The sequence below is a fragment of the Musa acuminata genome, chromosome BXJ1-8 (genome assembly GCF_036884655.1).
Source record: "Musa acuminata AAA Group cultivar baxijiao chromosome BXJ1-8, Cavendish_Baxijiao_AAA, whole genome shotgun sequence".
Classification (NCBI taxonomy): domain Eukaryota; kingdom Viridiplantae; phylum Streptophyta; class Magnoliopsida; order Zingiberales; family Musaceae; genus Musa; species Musa acuminata.
In genome coordinates this window covers 37257918-37277500 of record NC_088334.1, presented here as the reverse complement: position 1 = coordinate 37277500, position 19583 = coordinate 37257918, and the positions used below count along the sequence as shown (strand labels likewise).

General features: G+C 35.5%; 1 protein-coding gene across 2 annotated transcripts; it reads right to left on the bottom strand.

The window, feature by feature from the left end:
- Positions 1 to 779: 779 nt before the first annotated feature.
- Positions 780 to 6650, bottom strand: LOC103994897 (uncharacterized). 2 transcript variants are annotated; one of them, XM_065079522.1, is made up of 4 exons: positions 6512 to 6647; positions 4510 to 6262; positions 1796 to 2883; positions 780 to 1727 (listed from the first exon to the last, which is right to left on the bottom strand). In XM_065079522.1, the coding sequence occupies exons 1-4, from the start codon at positions 6583 to 6585 to the stop codon at positions 806 to 808; spliced, it is 3837 nt and encodes a 1278-aa protein (XP_064935594.1). In that variant the 5' UTR covers positions 6586 to 6647; the 3' UTR covers positions 780 to 805. The 2 variants fall into 2 exon arrangements, with proteins under 2 accessions (XP_064935594.1, XP_009413631.2); XM_009415356.3 differs by having other exon boundaries at positions 4510 to 6650.
- Positions 6651 to 19583: the final 12933 nt, after the last annotated feature.

The following is a 19583-nucleotide window of genomic DNA, read 5'->3' as shown; positions in this document are numbered from 1 at the left end:
CTTGCAGGTAAGCTTACCCGTCGAGGATTTTTTCTTATCGCTCATCAGTTTGTGTCAAAGTGACACCAAGAGAGTTCGAATGGTAGATATTTCGCTTTTCTTATTAGCACCGACGGTGAGCAGAACCTATGCGTCTTTCTCCAGGGCCAGCAGTTGAGCGTTCAGATTGCTTACCAGTTGAGCGTTCTGTTCTTGCGATCTTATTCTTACCGACTGTGATCAGAACTGAGGTAGAGCTACAGCTACACATCCTCGCAATGAGTTTTCCCTTCAGACTCGTTTGATCAAGCTAAAGCTATCAACATCAAATTCCTTGATCTCATGTATATATAAACACTGAGATTAGAATTATCTGTTCTGCAAAGTCATTCTGAAAATTGCAGTTTTATCTATTCTTACACATAATTAAACATACCAATTTTGCTAACCTATGAATGGATAAAATATAAATATACCTTAACAATAATAAAACCGTAAAGTCTCAATTATTTAACGTCGGATCTTATAATATAATCGTAACGAATTGACCCATACTCTAATATCATTGAGTAACATAATGACAAACAAAAAAAAAAATTGTTGGTACCTATTTATGGTTTGGGGGATTTAGCCGGAAGCAATGTGGTTGTAAGATTTTCCAAATTATAAAGGGAGGAATTCCCAAGAAATTAAACAATGTAAGTGATTTGTCAGCTCTATTCTTCTCCATTCAAAAGCTATGGAAGGTAAAAGATTGATAGTAATATAGAAAGCAGGGTTTGAGAGAGACAGAGAGGATGTGAAAGAACTTTCCTAATTTATTTGATCATGGCAACTTAACAGTATCAGATAACTTTTGCCCAGGAGATACATACCATGTTGATGGCGTCATCATCAGGGACAGAGGATCTCTTGCAAAGAAACTCTGTGAGTCACCTTCCGAAGCATCAACCATCCTGGGTTTCCTAATCATGAAACTATCTGAAAAATGATCTCCCCATATGTCATAGGTGTACTCTTTTCCAACCCCATCATTTCCCATCTCCATTTCTATGGATTTGTTCTTGTGGCTCCTGGGTCCTGGAGCACGAGCATGTGGTGCAATTGGAGAATGTGCGTCCGAGACACTTGAAGCAGGCACAAAAGGTTCATTCGAGACAGATTGCAGAAAATCAACAGAAGGTGATGTAGTTTGCTTCCCAGTCAATTTTGGAGTTATCGGATACTGCTTTCGACTAGGCATCATCGAAGACCTTTCGTAGTGCTTCTCGGTTTCTGATACTCTCGTCCACAAAGTGTCTACTGCATCATGTGTCCTCTGATGCTTCTGTTCTGACGATAATCCAGCATTTAGAATCCTGTCGCTTTCAGGAGAAAGACACCATGGTCGCTTTGGAGTCGAGACATTTGGGGACAACGGTGACGTTGGTGTAGAATTCCCACTCTGACCACCGGCAACTTCCAGTTTTGCTGCTAATCCGGTTCCGATGGTCCTCTTCTTTCTTCTTCTCCCTTTTTCCTTAACTCTTATAGTGAGACTACCACTTTGTGGAGCTTCTAATAAATTGTGCTTGTCAAATACTTCTACAGGTTTTGTTGTTAATGCCGGCGGTGAGAACGTGATTTCCTTCTGGTGCACAAAATCTTGCTTGTCTTGCCTCTTTTTAGGACTGTCAAGAACAACATTCTGACATATCTGATGCTCATCGACAAATTCAGATTTAGGGTTCTCATCTTCATCAGATGATCTGCATTGTATAGAAGTCATGAAGTAATCTATCCCTCAAAATAACAAATAGGAATTAGTCTAACTGACCTGGAGAATTTTGTGCTATGGTGAAGACAAGAAGTTTTTCCTGCCTTGTTCGTGGCATTTATGGTGTCATCAACATTGACATAATATTCTTCAGTATCCAGTAAAAAGGAGTGTGGAATAATGCGGGTCAGCAACAGAAATATAGATACAGCAGCAAATATGAGTAGAGGCACTTTCCAATGCACTGTCCGGGAAAATGTTTTCCTGCAAAGGTTGAGCATTTGAACTGGAAGGCTTGCCTTCATAGGTATCACAAAGATGCCAGTAGCAAATGCTAGCTCGAGATCCCTGTAAACAATATCTGTATAAAAGTCTGCTTCATATGAAATTAGCAGTTTCATTGATTCCCCTGGTTCTAGAGCAAAACCTTTGCATCTGTGTACCATAAACCCATCCAAAGCACAATCAGTTCCCGAAATTTTTATTTTCTTCACCTGAAGAGGAAGTTCACCTATATTTTTGGCATAAATCTCCTTGGACAACCGATGATTGCATAAAGAACTAGTGTTCTCAATATGGGAAAAAAGATCTGCAGAGGGCCTGTTAGTTGGCAAGTGAAAGTTGAATTCCAGCTTCCAGACTGGTTCAGAATCCTCCAGAAGGATGAGTAAATGTGACCCACCAAATGCTCGAATAGGAAACCATTCTACACCAGAAAGATTATTCCGTATCAAACCTGAGCTTCTCCACATACATCTATTCAAGGGACGAAAGACAACTGGCCCAAACAATGCACTGACACAAGGATGTACAAAGGCCTCTGTTACTGCTGAATCGGACATTGAGAATCCTATCCTAGTTTCTACAGAGTCAATCTCAGAAACCCTACTCAAGAATGTATGCTCGTGTAGTTCATCAGCAGATGCGCACTTGTCGACGACTTCCCCTGAGTTCAGCACAAATTGCATTATAACAGCTTGTTGGCTAGGATTGTGTACAGAGATCCACTTCGAGAAATGGGTGCCAACTGGAACAACTGGAAACGTCAGCTCATGTTCTTCAAGGACAGAAACATCAGTTACACGGCCTTGGGATCTCCAGTTTCTAAGTATCAGCTCATCTGCTTTAAATGCTTCCATGAGTTTTGGCTGCAAGTAGTAAAATACAACCTACTTAAGTACAAGAAAATTGAAAAGAAAAAAAGAACAGGAAGATATATAGCAATATACCAAGATAATCAATCATATGGCATACAATATGAGAAGTTCTCATTAGCTGCTCTAAAAGCAAGTCAAGGATTCCAGTGTGATTCTCAAACAATATTTGATAATCAAGCATAATATGTAACTAATGAAATTGTATTTTACTGAAATCTTCTTTAAAAAGAATCCAAAATAACTAAGATCTTGTTTGTGATGTAGTGGCCAATCACAAAAATGTCAATTTGATCAAAGTTCAATTCTCAATTAAAACACATGCCCCGAATCTTGATCAGAGACCAAGGGTTACTAAGAATTATATTAAATAGCTCTTTTTTGTAAAATATAATTAGAAAACCTTATGACACCGATGGCGATAGAGTATGACACCATTGTTGTTGCAGGTGTTGGAAAGAACATATTAACAGTCACTGAAAAAGCGGTTTAAATATGACAAAATCCTAATAATAATTTGATGGTCTAGTATGTAGCAGAGAGGCTATCAGTAGTAGAATAATGAATCAATGATGATTTGCCACAAAAAATCACAGCATAATCAACAAGAACACCCATAGGCATGATCTTCAAGAACATTTTACCTCAACTTTTAGTTTATCTTAAAAAATACTCATTTGAATAGAACACTGTTTGAAGATGTATGGTGATCAGGGGACCAAAACATGGGACCATCTACTGAGACCATGTTTATCACCTTGGGAGCACTGTCTTCTCAAAGTAACTACTCGGTAAGGTGAGTAAATTCTTTGTGCCTGATGAAAAAGGAACACAGCTATGGCAAGCAAACCATTATGTCTTGCAGCCAGTCATCTTCACCTTAAAGCAAAAGTTGTCTGACAGGAAAGAAGACATACTGCTATAAACCCACACAAGACAAGCTTGTAGTACTTCCTGTGCAATCCATATAAGCATTAAGTATAGCGACTGGTTAAACCATGCAGGTATTCTTCCACATAGGCATTTCTCCAGCTAAAAAATGCATAATGCATGTTACCAATGATAAGAGGTGAGGAAGGCAGAGATGCAAATCAATATACGGCAGTAATAACCCATTAAGTAGATAAAACACTAATAATAACATGCTAATTGTTCCAATCTCCAAACATCCTTTTCTTTTAGTTGTCAGGTTTTGCTTTGGCGAAGAGGTAAGACATGCAGGGCACCTTTTGTTCTGTTTCGCTTCTCTTATCTTATTATTCTTTTTCTTTCTTCCAGTTAAAACGTGTCTAAAAGTTACACATTAAATAGTACTCAAACTATATGGTGGTCGAAGTACAAGAAAGCAAAAGTATTTTCCCACACAACTGTAGCAAGAAAAAAAAGGTGCAATGATATATGTAAAAACAAGAAAGAGTAAGGTGGTTGATTAGTTGACAAGGAACAAAATTTCCAACAAATAACCTATGCAAAAAAAATCCTCATTCAGTATCTGATATCTGAGAAGGAAAACAAAGTACAAATGAGGTAACTGCAAATATCCGTAATTCTGTATTAAAAATTATATAAAAGAACACCAAGAAAATAGAAAGTCACATGGAACAAGAAAAGCAAAATTACCTTCATGGGAAATGATGCATCAGCAAGGCTTTGTGAACATCCTGCTATTGCATATGTATGTTTTCCCTCCTCGTTACACGATAGCCCGCTAATATATGAGCTATCTGACACATTGATGCCTGAGCCATGTTCATTATTAGAATTAGCATATACCAAGTCCAGGCATGGAATCTTGATTACTGGGCTGACAGAATCATTAGTTTCTATTAGTAGTTTACATTCCATAACTTCAGTAGGAATGTCAGGGAGAAGGTACTGTGGAGTAATGGAACAAGAGTAACTAATCAAAGCTATTCTTGTGAAAGTCCCAGGAAAAAGTAATAACCCTTTGTTGTATCTGACTTTGAAAAGCTTTGATCTCTTTGTAATCTCACTAACATTAACCAAACTAAGTAGGTCTTCCCCATCATTTGTTAAAGAGATGATGAGGACTGTCTGCCTTCCATTGCAGGTCCCACAAGACTCAATATCTACAGAAACTGAACCACTTAAATCGCTGTAATTTGTGTGCCGATGCACTTCTAGCTCAAGGGGAAGAACAACAGTACTCGTTCTATCTTGTGTGGAACTTTGCATTTTTAAACAGATAGCCCCAAGAATCATTCCTTCTGCATAAGGCCACAAGCTCATCTCTAGGATTGGCTCAGTCTTATGAGCAGACACTTTCCATTGCTTGTGGGGTCTAAGGTCTAGCCATCCGATTCCCGACTTACTACTCTCCACTCTGAACCATTCAGCATCAGAAAAAAGGTAATCGGACTTAGCTGTTGAGTGCTGCAATGGATCCATTCCACAAACAACATGCACAGATTGGTTGGAATGTCCAGATAAGGAAACCCATGCACTCACTTCCTCCACATGAAGGGCATCAGTAAACGGATTGTATAACGAGAAGTTCCTACTCAGCCTTCTCCTGGAAGGAACACCAATTCCTATCACAGGCTCTATCTTGTAAGGGGACTCGACAGCCACTCCTCTAGCTTGAATTATGAATCCCCCGAAGCTCGTCTGCAAGACGAGATGTGCTGATGATGAACCCAACCATCTTGGCAAGAAAACGAAGGCAATGGAAGCAGATTCACCACGTGCCAGTGTCAGCTTTCTGAAACCAAAGGCGTAGTACTGGGGGTCGGGACTAAAGGGTTCGTGAACATGCAAATCACCATTCTTGTAGGTGTTCTTCACTGTCAATAACGCAATCGAAGGGGTGTACAAAGTATTTTCCCCCCATTCCAGAAGAGGAGGACTGACCTCCACATTCAGAGACGAAGAGCCATTGAGAATGCCGGAATCGAGGTCGGCAGTGATCCCACTCGACGTCCTTATCCAAGCATCGGGAACAAGCGGAGCTACACACGACGCGACATCATCCGCGGCGCTATTCTCCCCACCAGAGCTCAGCCCGTCATCATCTGTCGCGCCCACGGTATCCACCAGACGACATGAAACGACGCCCCCATCGGCCATCTTGAAAGCTGCGACATTGGCCGGTCGCCACTCCGAGCCGGAGCCGCCCGCCCGAGCTACAAATCCAGGTCCTCGACAGCTGTCCTCTCCCCGGAAGCCAAAACCCATCAGGGTGGAAGGGAACCACAAGGAAGCAGAAAACCCGGAGCAGACATCCCGGGGCGAATCATCCGCGCAGAAACCACAAGCATCGTCGACCGATGTGCCAAACACAATCGACAAGCAAAGCATCAACAAGAACCATCCAAGAAGCGGAGAAAGTCCCTTCCACCGCCGCAACGATCCTCTGAAAAGACGGGAAAAGAACACGCCACCGTAAAAGATCATCACAAGCATCGGCACCCACGAAGTACTAAATTCGACGATGAAACCCATGCCAATAAAGAAGCACAGGAGAAGAAAGACGCAATCCTTGGGTGGTTTTGGAGTTTGGTAGACCGTCAAACTCTTATCTCAGAGAAGAAGAAGATGGGGAAAGGTTGTAGAAGCTGAGCTGAAGGAGACGAGTGGCGGAAGGAAGGTGGGGTAAGTGTACCGAGATGGTGAGAGGAGGTGAGCGGCACCAAGTGGTGGCGATCGGTGGTGACGCATGGAGGAAAAGCGGAGCATGTGACGGTCCCCAGGGTGTCCGGCCACCGCCGGTGACCGGAGAGAAAGGGAGGGAGGGAGGGAGGGAGGCTTCAGGCGGTGGCCAAGGGAACAAGAATCTACCACTTAACTGGTAATTTTATTGCAGGTTAAAATGACCATCGTACCCCTCCATACACTATCCACGTGCTTGTCGCGTGCAAGCTCATGAGCCGGACAAATTCTCCGAAGAAAGAAAAACCCTTTTATTTGAGCTTTTTCCGTATATTTGACTCATATTTTTAAAATTTTATAACAGCTTTTTTTTCCTAATACTTAAAATTTCATTGATTTGATAATCAATTATATATCTTTTTTTCTCTTTTCTTCCCTTTTCTTGTGAATCGCTTCATATTTTAGTTATAATATTTTTACACCATATCGCAGTATTTTCAACACTATCAGAAAAAAAAATAAAATATTATAGTATAATAAAAGTGGTAGGTTGATGAAATATTATAGAAAAGAAAAATAAAAGTGGTAGGTGGATGAAAGTATTTTAGAAATTAGGGGAAAAAAATGCACAGGCAGAAAATTCTGAAATTAGGATATACTTCTCATGAAAAATCTAAAAAGAAGAACTTTTCTCAATAATTTATCCTTAAAATTATAAGAAAGGAATAATAATAATAATAATAATTTATGGTTTTATTGAGAATAAATAAATTATGATATACACATTGATAAGTCTAATTTGAATGGTCTTAATGAGATTGAGGAAATCCTAAGTTGAGCAAAGCACACTTCCTACATCCATAGCTATAGCTATAGCTATACCAAGTGGAGTCAGTCATTCATACGTAACGTTGATGTCACACATGAAGAAAATTGCTGTCATTGGTAAGCATGTCAAGACTATAGTTTGATCATCAGTCAACAATTACTGTCTTTCTTGTTAAGCAAGAGCTTCAAAGGTTTGGTATGGAGAGGGGGTGATGTTCGATAGACTTTTGTTATTGTTGTTATTGATGATGATGATGATGATGATGATGTTGATTAATTTAGATTTGTCATTATCGGATGGTACTATCAACAATGATTTATAATCTCTCTTTATTTCTCTAAACAGTCATTTTAGCATTTGGTTAATTATCTTAACATCAAACAAGGCTAAAAACAACTCAATACGAAGACATAAGTACGTCAAATTAATTTGGGTTAGTTATCATGACTGAGACATAAGTGCATAATTTTCATATATATGGATTATACATGATTGACACAATATAAGCACGGATAAATAGGTCATGGTCATAATAATTATCATACCACTTGATATAATTAAGACATGGCATATGCTCATGATCACGTCATATTTGCACTGTACTCAACATCAATATTCCTCAAACTAGATGCAATTTAGTTCTTATTTTCTCTATAAATAGCTTTAATAGAAAAAAATATCTCTCATTTTCAGATTTTCTAATAGTATTTTCTTATCTAATATATAAAATACTCTTAATTTGATAGTCAACTACCTATCTCTTTTTTTTCATTTTGCTATGAGCTAGTTTGTGAGTGAAGCGATCGTTAGAATTTTTAAGGTGTATAATTAAATATATTAAGTTATTATTTTAATTAGTCAAAATTAAAGTAATCTAATTAAAATAAAATTATTTAACTAAGGAGCATAATTATTATGAAAATTAATTACGTAGATATCATCATTTACATTTCTAATTTGGTGACGAGGTAAGTTAGGAATATGAAATATCCTAAGATATTTCTATAAATAGGGTTATGATCTCCGATTTCAGTATCAATTTTTTATATTTCTTTTTACCCATCAAAGAGAAATAAAATGTTTCTAGAGATACTCTACAATTGGAAGGCTAATTCACTAATTAAACCAAAATACTCGTATGAATTCATCAGGTACATTTTCATATTAATATGTTTCATAATTATTATAGAATTTCATATATATTATTATGAATTTAATAAATTTTATGAAAATATTCTAAAATTCATCTTTGCGTATATAAAGTATATTTGATGTGTTAAATTAATCAATACATAGTATCATAATCATCCTACAATTATTACAAAACATCTAGACTTGTTTTTTATGCATTTGAAGTATGTTTTTCATCATTATTTTAGCGTGATTCAGTTTTATAATGGTCCGAGAAGATGATAATTTTATGTAATCATGTTGTAACATACTTCACAATTTGAGATGTTTTTTCCTTTTTATGTAATCATGTTGTAATATGCTTCACAGTATACACGAACACATGCAGTTTTTTTTTCTTTTTGTGTCTTTTCCTCTTTATAGTATGCACAACACATTGTATTAGAGCTTCTATTATTGTTCATTTTCACGCTGCAACTCATAAACCTCATCGCCGCAGTACGTCTTTCAGTTTATTATTATTATTATTATTATTATTATTATTATTATTATTATTATTATTATTATTATTATTATTATTATTATTATTATTATTATTATTAAATATCTTTTAGATTTTATCTAAGTAAATTTAATTAATAATAGTTGGTTTAAACATAATATTGGTTTAATAAAGTTGATTTTTGACATAAATCAAATAGGTTACATGTAGCAAATGTTTGAATCAATATATTAAGGTTAAGCAAACTTGATTAATATAGTTCAAATTTAATTAGTGATTATATAATTGTTTGATATTAGATTGTATAATTTGATCCATGAAATTATCAAAGTGACCTCTCGATGTGTGGAATTCATGTGGTAATTCCCCTACTCAAAAAAGAAGGTTAATGGCTAGTAGATTCTATACGCCTGTAATCATAAACATGTGACAATTATAAAATTATACATATGAATAATAAATCAATCCAAAAATAGATTTATCATTTGACATGCTTTATTATCAGTATTTAATCATTACAATAAGACTATCACTAACAATTAATATTGAAGTCCAAATACAAGAAATTAATGTTGCACTTGATATCTTGAGATGAGTTATATCATTATTTGAATTTACTTAAGTTTATGATAATATATATGAGCATAATTTGTGATCGTCTATTGTACTCTTGTTTAGGTTCTTGCAACAATATCTATTAGCCTCAATTCAGTACTAACTCTAAACGAAACCAACTTTAAGGATTAGAAGAAAGACATTTTGATCGTTTTGGGCTACATGGATCTGGACCTTGTACTAAGGGAAGACCAACCCGCTTCTCTTACAGAAAATAATACTCATGATGAAAGGAGACTATATGAGAAGTGAGAAAGGTCTAATCGCATGAGTCTCATGATCATTAAGCGTGGTATTTCGAATGCCTTTAGGGGTGCAGTATCTGAAGGGATTACCAAGGCCAAAGATTTTCTTGTCAAAATAAAATAATATTTTTTAAAAAACAATAAGGAGGAAACAAGTACTCTGCTTCAAAGCTTGATTTCCATGAGGTACAACGGTAAAGGAAATATAAGATAGTACATTATGGAGATATCTAATCTTGCTTCAAAGCTTAAAGTATTAAAGCTTGGCTTATTGGAGGACTTATCCATTTGATTTTGATATCTCTCCCTACATAATTCAGTCAGTTTAAATCAAAAGGACAAATGGTCTCTTAATGAACTCATTTCATATTGTGTGCAAGAAGAAAGGTTGAAGTAAAAAAAGACTAAAAGTGGCAACTTGGCCATCACATCTGAAGACAAGGGCAATAAAAGGAAATACAAATCAGGAAAGAATGAGGCTGATAAGAGTTCAACACAGAAGAAATAAAATAAAGATGATACTTATTTCTTCCGTAAGAAATTTGGGCATTTGAAGAATATGTTAAGACTGTGCTAAATATTATGCTTAGCATGCTAAAAAAGGTTCGTTCCTTACTTTGGTTTATTCTGAAGTTAATTTAACTTCAGTACCTAGAAAACCTGGTGGTTAAACTCCGGTGCAACTACTAACATCAGTGTTTTAATGCAAGGTTGCCTAAGCTACCGAAAGCCCAATAATACTGACGAATGCATTTATATGAAAGATAGAAAATCAGTAAATATAGAAGCTATAGGCACATTTAGATGGTTATTGTGTACTAGATACTATTTGGATTTAAAAGGTACTTTTGTTGTACCATCATTTAGATAAAATTTAATTTATATTTCTTATTTGGACAAATCTGATTATTCTTGTTCATTTAGAAATAATCAGTTTACTTTGTCTTTAAATTTAAATGTGATTGGAACTGATTCACTTATAGCTTATGACAATCTATATTTACTTGATACTATAGCATCCTATCATAAATTCCTAAATATGGAATTATGAGGTATTAAATATAAAATTAAAAATTCAGGTGTATTATGACATAAACATTTAGGTCACATCTCTAGAAATAGAATTGAAAGACTTATGTCAAAAGGGATTCTTGATCTTATTGACTTATCGGGTTTAGATGTTTGTGTTGAATGCATTAAAGGTAAACAAACCAAACCTAAGAGTTCAGGTGCATATAGAGCTACATACGTCTTAGAATTGATACATACAAATATTTGTGGGTCATTTCCTACACCTTCATTGAATGATCAATAATACTTTATATCATTCATAGACGATTACTTTAGATATGGATACGTGTTGGGTCCAGTCCATATGTGGGCTTGGACAATTGGGCCTATTGAGCCCAAATCAACAAATCAAAGAAATTAAAAAGAGGAGAGAGAAATAGAGAGAGAAAGTAAGGTTTCTGAGTTTTTCTGCTTGACGATCAGTGGCCAAACGTTGTCAGTTTCGGCCCAAATTTTATGTGAAGAATCCTTATAGCAAACTCTACAATCCTAACGGTGTTGATCTGCAGTTTACCCTCTCTAAGGTACTTTCCTGCGATATCCACTTTGTGAGACCTAGAATTCTCTTTTGAGGAGATTCATCCTACGTGATGAAGATATGCTATCCTTGAGCCAAGATCTATGATCTTGATGTTATTCTGATCCTCTAGTTATTCTAGAGAAGACCTATTGTAAACCTGTTATCATTATTATTGATAGTGGAAGTTTGAGGTGGACTACGGTCCCGTGGTTTTTCCCACATTGGGTTTTCCACGTTAAAAAGATTTGGTCTCACTGTGTGATTGATTTATTGCTCTATTGTTTATGCTGTGCTGATTGATTTAGCATTTTGATATCAAGTTGGTATTTTGATGAGGAACCTATTTTGATACACAAAGAGGGAAAAGAATTATTCCGCATTAACAGGTTTCTTCCCAACAAATGGTATCAGAGCATCAGGTTGTTTGGTGCTAGTTTTCTTGTGTGATTGAAATGGAGCAGTCAGATGGTATGATTAAATTGAACTCATCAAATTATTCCACTTGGAGGCGTTTGATGAAAGATTTGCTCTATTGCAAAGATTTGTATAAGCATATCAAGGTTAAAGATAAACCTTCTATTATGGACGATGAAGAATGGGAAGTTCAACATAGAAAAGCTATTGCCTATATTAGATGATGGATGGATATAAACTTGCATGAGCATATTTCAGATGAAATCAGAGCTGATGTTGTTTGGCAAAGGTTAGAAAATCTCTTTGCGAAAAAGACAGTGGGAAATAGAATTTCTCTCCTCAGAAGGCTTGTAAATTTGAAATATAAAGATTGTGGCAACATTGTTGAGCACATAAGCCTATTTCAGAGTCTTGCAAACAAGTTGGTTGCTATGAAAATGAATATAGATGATGAGATGCAGGGATTATTACTTCTCAGCTCTTTACCAGAAAGTTGGGAAACGTATATGGTGACTATTTGTAACTCCACGCTAGAGGGGACTCTAACCATAGATATAGTTAAAGACAGTTTGCTAAATGAAGATGCAAGAAGGAAAGAACAGGGTGAATATTCTTCTTGTGCATTTGTTACTGAAAAACAAGAAAGACGTGGAAGAAGTCATAGTAGAAATCCATATGGTTATAGAGGAAGATCCAAGTCTAGAAGAGATATCAAATGTTTTCACTGTAATAAGCCAGGTCACATGAAGAAAGAGTGTAGGTTATGGAAGCGAGAACAAAATGAAATGAAGAAAAATGAGAAAGAGATCAATACAGTTGCTGCTGAAGGTAATATCACTATTGTTTGTGATGAAGGTTGTGTTAGCCTTGTAGCTCAGGATAGTAATTGGGTAATTGACTCTGGTGCTTCATTTCATGTCACTTCTCATGGTGATTTCTTTAGATCTTACACTGCCGGTGATTTTGGTAATGTCAGAATGGGAAACAGTGATACATCTAAGATTGTGGGTATTGGAGATATTTGCTTGGAGACCAGTATTGGGAGCAAATTGATACTCAAAGATGTAAGGCATGTTCCAGATATTCGTCTTAACTTGATATCTACAGGTAGACTTGATGATGAGGGCTTTGCACATTATTTTGGTGAAAGTAAATGGAAACTCACTAAAGGTTCTCTAATTGTGGCAAAAGGAAAGAAGATTAACTCTTTTTATGTCATGGAAGCTAAGCTACACAAAGGAGAGATTAATGCAATTCGAAAAGGTGAAAGTATAGATCTTTAGCATAAGAGGCTTGGACATATCAGCGAGAAGGGACTTCAAACTCTTGCTAGAAAGCAGTTCTTACCAGAGTTGCAAGGTACATCTCTTAAATCTTGTGATCATTGCTTAGCTGGAAAAACACATAGAGTTGCATTTCAGACATATCCATCATCTAGAAGATCTGATGTTTGTACTATGCAAACTAGAACTCTTGGAGGTGCTCTTTATTTTGTTACTTTTATTGATGACCATTCTAGAAAAGTGTGGGCTTTTGCTTTGAAATCTAAAGACCAGGTACTCGATGCTTTCAAGGAGTTTCATGTCAATGTTGAAAGAGAAACTGGCAGAAAGCTAAAGTGTGTTCGATCAGATAATGGTGGCGAGTACAGGGGTCCTTTTGAGAATTATTGCAGGTTCCATGGTATCAAGCTTTAGAAAACAGTTCCTAAAACTCCTCAGCAGAACGGTGTGGCAGAAAGGATGAACAGAACCATTGAAGAAAGGATTAGGTGTATGCTTTCCCACGCCAAGTTACCAAAGTCATTTTGGGGGGAGGCTATGAGAACTACAGTTGATCTAATAAATCTTTCTCCATCAGTTTCTCTGCAAGGTGATGTTCCAGAGAGAGTATGGAGAGGAAAAGATATATCTTATAATCATTTGAGAGTCTTTGGGTGTAAAGCATTTATTCATATTCCCAAAGATGAAAGGTCCAAGCTTGATAATAAGGCAAAAGCATGTATCTTCTTGGGATACGGTCATGAAGAGTTTGGGTACAGATTATGGGATCCAGTAAACAAGAAGATTATTAGAAGCAGAGATGTTGTGTTTCTTGAAGACCAATTGTTTGATGATGGTGATAATGTTGAAAAGCCAGAAACCTCTGTTTATATTCCTTGGAGTTTGGGTCCAGTTCCTTCACCTGTAGTTCATGATGATCATGGGGGAGATGAACAAGAAGATTGTGGTGAGAATACTAGTGATGATACACCTACAGTTGATGATGCTGAACCAACTGAACAGGCACCTCCACCACGAGTTGAGATTCCATTGAGAAGATCCACTAGAGAGCGACAACCCTCTACCAGATATCCTCCACATGAGTATGTTATGCTTACTGACGGGGGAGAGCCAGAAACTTACCAAGAAGCTATTCTACATGAGAATAAGAGTGAGTGGGTTAAAGCCATGCAAGAAGAGATGAGATCCTTGCTTGAGAACCACACCTATGACTTGGTAAAGCTGCCGAAAGAGAAGAAAGCTCTCAAGAATAAGTGGGTTTATAAATTGAAGACTGAAAATAATAGCTCACAACAAAGATACAAGGCACGACTAGTTGTGAAAGGATTCAGTCAGAAGAAAGGTATTGACTTTGAAGAAATATTTTTTCCGGTTGTGAAAATGTCCTATATCCGAGTTGTTCTTGGTTTGGCTGCCCGCTTGAATTTAGAAGTTGAGCAACTTGATGTAAAAACAGCATTTCTTCATGGTGACTTAGAAGAAGAAATTTACATGGATCAACCAGAAGGTTTCAAAGTCAAGGGAAAAGAAAATCTGGTATGTAAGCTTAGGAAAAGCTTATATGGACTCAAACAGGCACCTAGACAGTGGTACAAGAAGTTTGATTCCTTTATGATGAGCCAAGGGTATGATAGAACCACATCTGATCATTGTGTGTTTATGAAGAAATTTTCAGATGATGATTTTATTATTTTACTGCTATATGTTGATGATATGTTGATTGTTGACCATGATGTTGGAAAAATTGGAAAGCTTAAAAGAGAGCCAAGTAAGTCTTTTGCCATGAAAGACTTGGGATCGGTGAAACAAATACTTGGCATGAAGATTCTTTGTGATAGGAAGAAAAGGAAGATTTGGCTATCTCAAGAGACTTACATTGAAAAGGTTCTTGAAAGATTCAACATGAGTAAAGCCAAAGCAGTTTGTTCTCCACTTGCAGGTCATTTCAAGCTGAGTTCAAAACAATATCCTACAAGTGAGAAAGAAAAAGAAGAAATATCCAGAGTGTCTTACTCATCTGCAGTAGGCAGTTTGATGTATGCTATGGTTTGTATTAGGCCAGATATAGCTCATGCAGTTGGAGTTGTTAGCCGATTTCTCTCATATCCTGGAAAGGAACATTGGGCAGTAGTGAAATGGATATTAAGATATCTAAGAGGTACTTCCAGGTTGTGTTTATGTTTTGGTGATGATGAACCTGTGTTAGAAGGGTACACAGATGCAGACATGGTAGGTGAGATATCACTGGATTCGTGATGTGAGATATCACTGGATTCGTGATGTGCTTGAGATGAAAAAATTACAGTTGGAAAATGTGCATACCAATGATAATGGTTCAAATATGTTGATAAAGTCTTTGCCTAAGGAGAAGCTTGAAGCATGTAGGCGAAGAGCGGGCTTGGTACAGCCCACCATATGAGCTGGAGGGGGAGAATTGTTGGGTCCAGTCCATATGTGGGCTTGGACAATTGGGCCTATTGAGCCCAAATCAACGAATCAAAGAAATTAAAAAGAGGAGAGAGAAATAGAGAGAGAAAGTAAGGTTTCTGAGTTTTTCTGCTTGACGATCAATGGCCAAACGTTGTCAGTTTCGACCCAAATTTTATGTGGAGAATCCTTACAGCAAACTCTACAATCCTAACGGTGTTGATCTGTAGTTTACCCTCTCTAAGGTACTTTCCTGCGATATCCACTTTGTGAGACTTAGAATTCTCTTTTGTGGAGATCCATCCTACGTGATGAAGATATGCTATCCTTGAGCCAAGATCTATGATCTTGATGTTATTCTGATCCTCTAGTTATTCTAGAGAAGACCTATTGTAAACCTGTTATCATTATTATTGATAGTGGAAGTTTGAGGTGGACTACGGTCCCGTGGTTTTTCCGGTTTTCCACGTTAAAAAGATTTGGTCTCACTTTGTGTTTGATTTATTGCTCTGTTGTTTATGCGGTGCTGATTGATTTAGCATTTTGATATCAAGTTGGTATTTTGATGAGGAACCTATTTTGATACACAAAGAGGGAAAAGAATTATTCCGCATTAACAGGTTTCTTCCCAACAATACGTATATTTAATACATGAAAAATCTCAGTTTTTGGATGTGTTCAAATCATTTAAAGTTGAATTTGAAAATCAACTCAATAAAAGGATAAAAAGCATCAGATTTTGACCATAGAGGGGAATATTACGATAGAAATGATGGCTCAGGTGAACAACGTTCAGAACCATTTGCTCTATACTTAGAAGAGTATATAATTATCCCTCAGTATATAATGTCAGGGTCACCTAGCATGAATGGTGTAGCTAAAAGATGAAATCGCACACTTAAAGAACATGGTAAGAAGTATGATTTCTCAATTTACTTTGCTAGAGTCACTTTATGGAGAAGCAATAAAGACTACATCTTACATTCTTAATAAAGTACTAACTAAAGCAACTGCAAAAACACTTTATAAGCTTTGGACTGGGAGAAAGCCTAGTCTAAGACACTTTCGCGTATGGGGTTGTCCAGTTAAGGCAAGGCATAATGAAGAGAAATTGGAATCCCGAACAGTGAGCAGTTACTTTATTGATTATTCTGAGCGATCTAAGGGGTATAAATTTTATGATCTCAAATCAAGAAATATTTTTTAGATGGGTATTACTACATTCTTTGAGGATATTAAGTTTGGGGGGAGAAATAAGGTATAAACTTTACCTTGGAGGAAGAATTGGTTCGGTCTGATCCAATTCATATAGTAGCCATTGATGTGGCAAATTCAGTACCTCAAAATGATATAATCATTTCAGCCCCATATAGTATGAGAAAATTATTCATGAAGAACAAACTCAACATCCACAAGAACTTGTGCCACAAAAGCCAACACCTTTGCTATGATCCACTAGGGTAGGGAGGAGTGTCATTTCATATGATTATATGGTATTTCTCCAAGAACATAAAGAAAGCAGTAGTATAATGGAAGATGATCCAATCAACTTCTGTCAAGTTCGGATAAATAGAGGATTCCAATTCGGATAAATAGATTGAAGCAATGAGGTATAAGTTCAGACAATAAAATTTAGAAACTTGTCCCATTATTAGAAGGTGTGAAACTCATTGGTTATAAATGGATTTTTAAAACCGAAAAGAATTCTAATGATAATTTAGAGAGGTATAAATCACGTCTTATGGTAAAAAGCTATACTCAAAAGGAAAGAATTGACTTTAAAGAGACATTCTCTCTTGTTTCAAAAAGTCGCACATTTTGATTTGGAGCTTTATTAGATGGATGTCAAAATAACATTTCTCAATGAAATTATTGATGAAATAATTTATATGGTATAACTAGAATACTTTGTACGAGGAGACCCAAAGAAAATGATATGTAAATTAATAAAATTTATCTATGGGCTAAAACAAGCATCTCATTAGTGTTATCATAAATTTTATCAAGTAATTATCTCATTTGGTTTTGAGATGAATGTTGTTGATGAATACGTGTATCACAAGTTTAGTGGGAGCAAATTTATTTTTTTGATATTATATGAGGATAACATTCTACTTGCCATAAATGATATAGACATATTGCATGAAACCAAGATATTTCTATCCAAAAATTTTGAGATGAAAGATCTTAGTGATGCTTCTTTTATATTAGGAATCTAGATATATTGAGATAGATCTCGAGATATTCTAGGATTATCATAAAGAAGTTATATTGATAAGATATTCAAAAGGTTTGCCATGCATGGTTTCAAACCAGGAGACACCCCTGTTATAAAAGGAGATAAGTTCAGTCTCAATCCATGCCCTAAAGGAAATATGAAAACTCAAGAAATGCAGAAGATTCCCTATGCATCAGTTGTAGGGAGTCTAATGTATGCATAGGTCTGTACGTGTCTGAATATAGCGTACATTATTATAGTGTTTAGGTAAATACTTAAGCAATTCTGGAATGGATCATTGGAAGACAGCTAAAAGACTCATATATTTAAAGAGGACAAAAGATCATATGCTCATATATAGGAGATCAGACCATTTGGAGATCATTGGGTATTCTGACTTCAATTTTGCTTGATGCCAAGATAATAGAAAATCCATTTCATGCTACATTTATATATTGGCTAGTGTGGCGATTTCATGGCGTAGTGTCAAGCAATCTCTTATTACTTCTTCCATCATGGTAGTGGAATTTGTAACATGTTTCAAGGTGTCTAATCATGGAATTTAGTTAAGGAATTTTATCGCATGATTGAAAATAGTACAAAGGGTTGACCACTAAAGTTATATTATGATAATAAATTAGTTGTTTTATACTCCAATAACAATAGGAGCTTGACTAAATCAAAGCACATTGACATCAAGTTCCTAGTTGTGAAAGAAAGGGTACAAAGCAGATAAATTTTCATAAAACACTTAGGAACAAACTTTATGTTGGTAGATCCTCTCATAGAAGGTATATCATCCAAGGTCTTTGATGAGCATACTGCTCATATGTGTATATTAGAATTTGAGGAAATTTCAATTTAGTGAAAGTTTATCATATATTTGTCGTATGTTATATGCTAGATTTTATATTTGTATAGATATTTTCTTATCAGAAATAAAGATTTAGTTTATTATACTTTATACATTATGGCTATTAAAGTTATTTATGATCTCATAAAGATAAAGTTAGACCAGTTGAAAATTGATATGTATAAATCATATTCATTTAATTTTCATACTACACATTTCATGATTGATCTATGTCATTTGGTTATGTTAATATTAGTGATCATTAATGGGTTTAGCTATGATTGATATAGTGAAGACTACTTTCATCCTATACTAATATGACCAATGAACAAGATTATTTTGTATGTCCTATTTAATAATAGTAACAATTTTAAGCTCATAAAATATAGCACATTTATAAGGATACATATGTGACCTAGTGGGAGATTGTTAAAATTTTTAGGGTCACACATATATAATTAATTATGTTAAATAATTATTTTGATTAGCTAAAATTAAAATGATCTAATTAAAATAAAATTATTTGGCTAATGGATATAATTATTATAAAAATTAATTATATTGATACCATCAGCTACATTTCTAACTTGATGATGAGACAAGTTAGGAATATGAAACACCATGAGGCATTTCTATAAATAGGGTTATGATTCCCGATTGCAGTATTAATTTTTTATATTTCTCTTCACTCGTCAAAAAGAAACAAAAGGTTCTTAGAGATACTCTACGATTGGAAGGCTAATTCACCGATTAAACCAAAATACTTAGATGAATTCATCAGGTACACTTCCATGTTAATATGTTTCGTAATTATTATAGGATTTCATATATATTATTATGGATTTAATAAGTTTTATGAAAACATTCTAAAATTCGTTTTTGAGTCTATAAAGTATGTTTGATCCATATTTGATGTATTAAATTAACCAATACCGATTCAGTTATAATATTTTTATATTATATTATAAATATATATA

What these genes read in the sequence shown, in the direction of transcription:
- LOC103994897 (XM_009415356.3), bottom strand. Translation starts at nt 6,351, where the DNA reads ATGGGTTTCATCGTCGAATTTAGTACTTCGTGGGTGCCGATGCTTGTG. An exon ending in ATGCATCATTTCCCATGAAG is followed by an intron (nt 2,884 to 4,509) that starts GTAATTTTGCTT and finishes TACTACTTGCAG; the next exon opens with CCAAAACTCATGGAAGCATT. An exon ending in CATAGCACAAAATTCTCCAG is followed by an intron (nt 1,728 to 1,795) that starts GTCAGTTAGACT and finishes TATACAATGCAG; the next exon opens with ATCATCTGATGAAGATGAGA.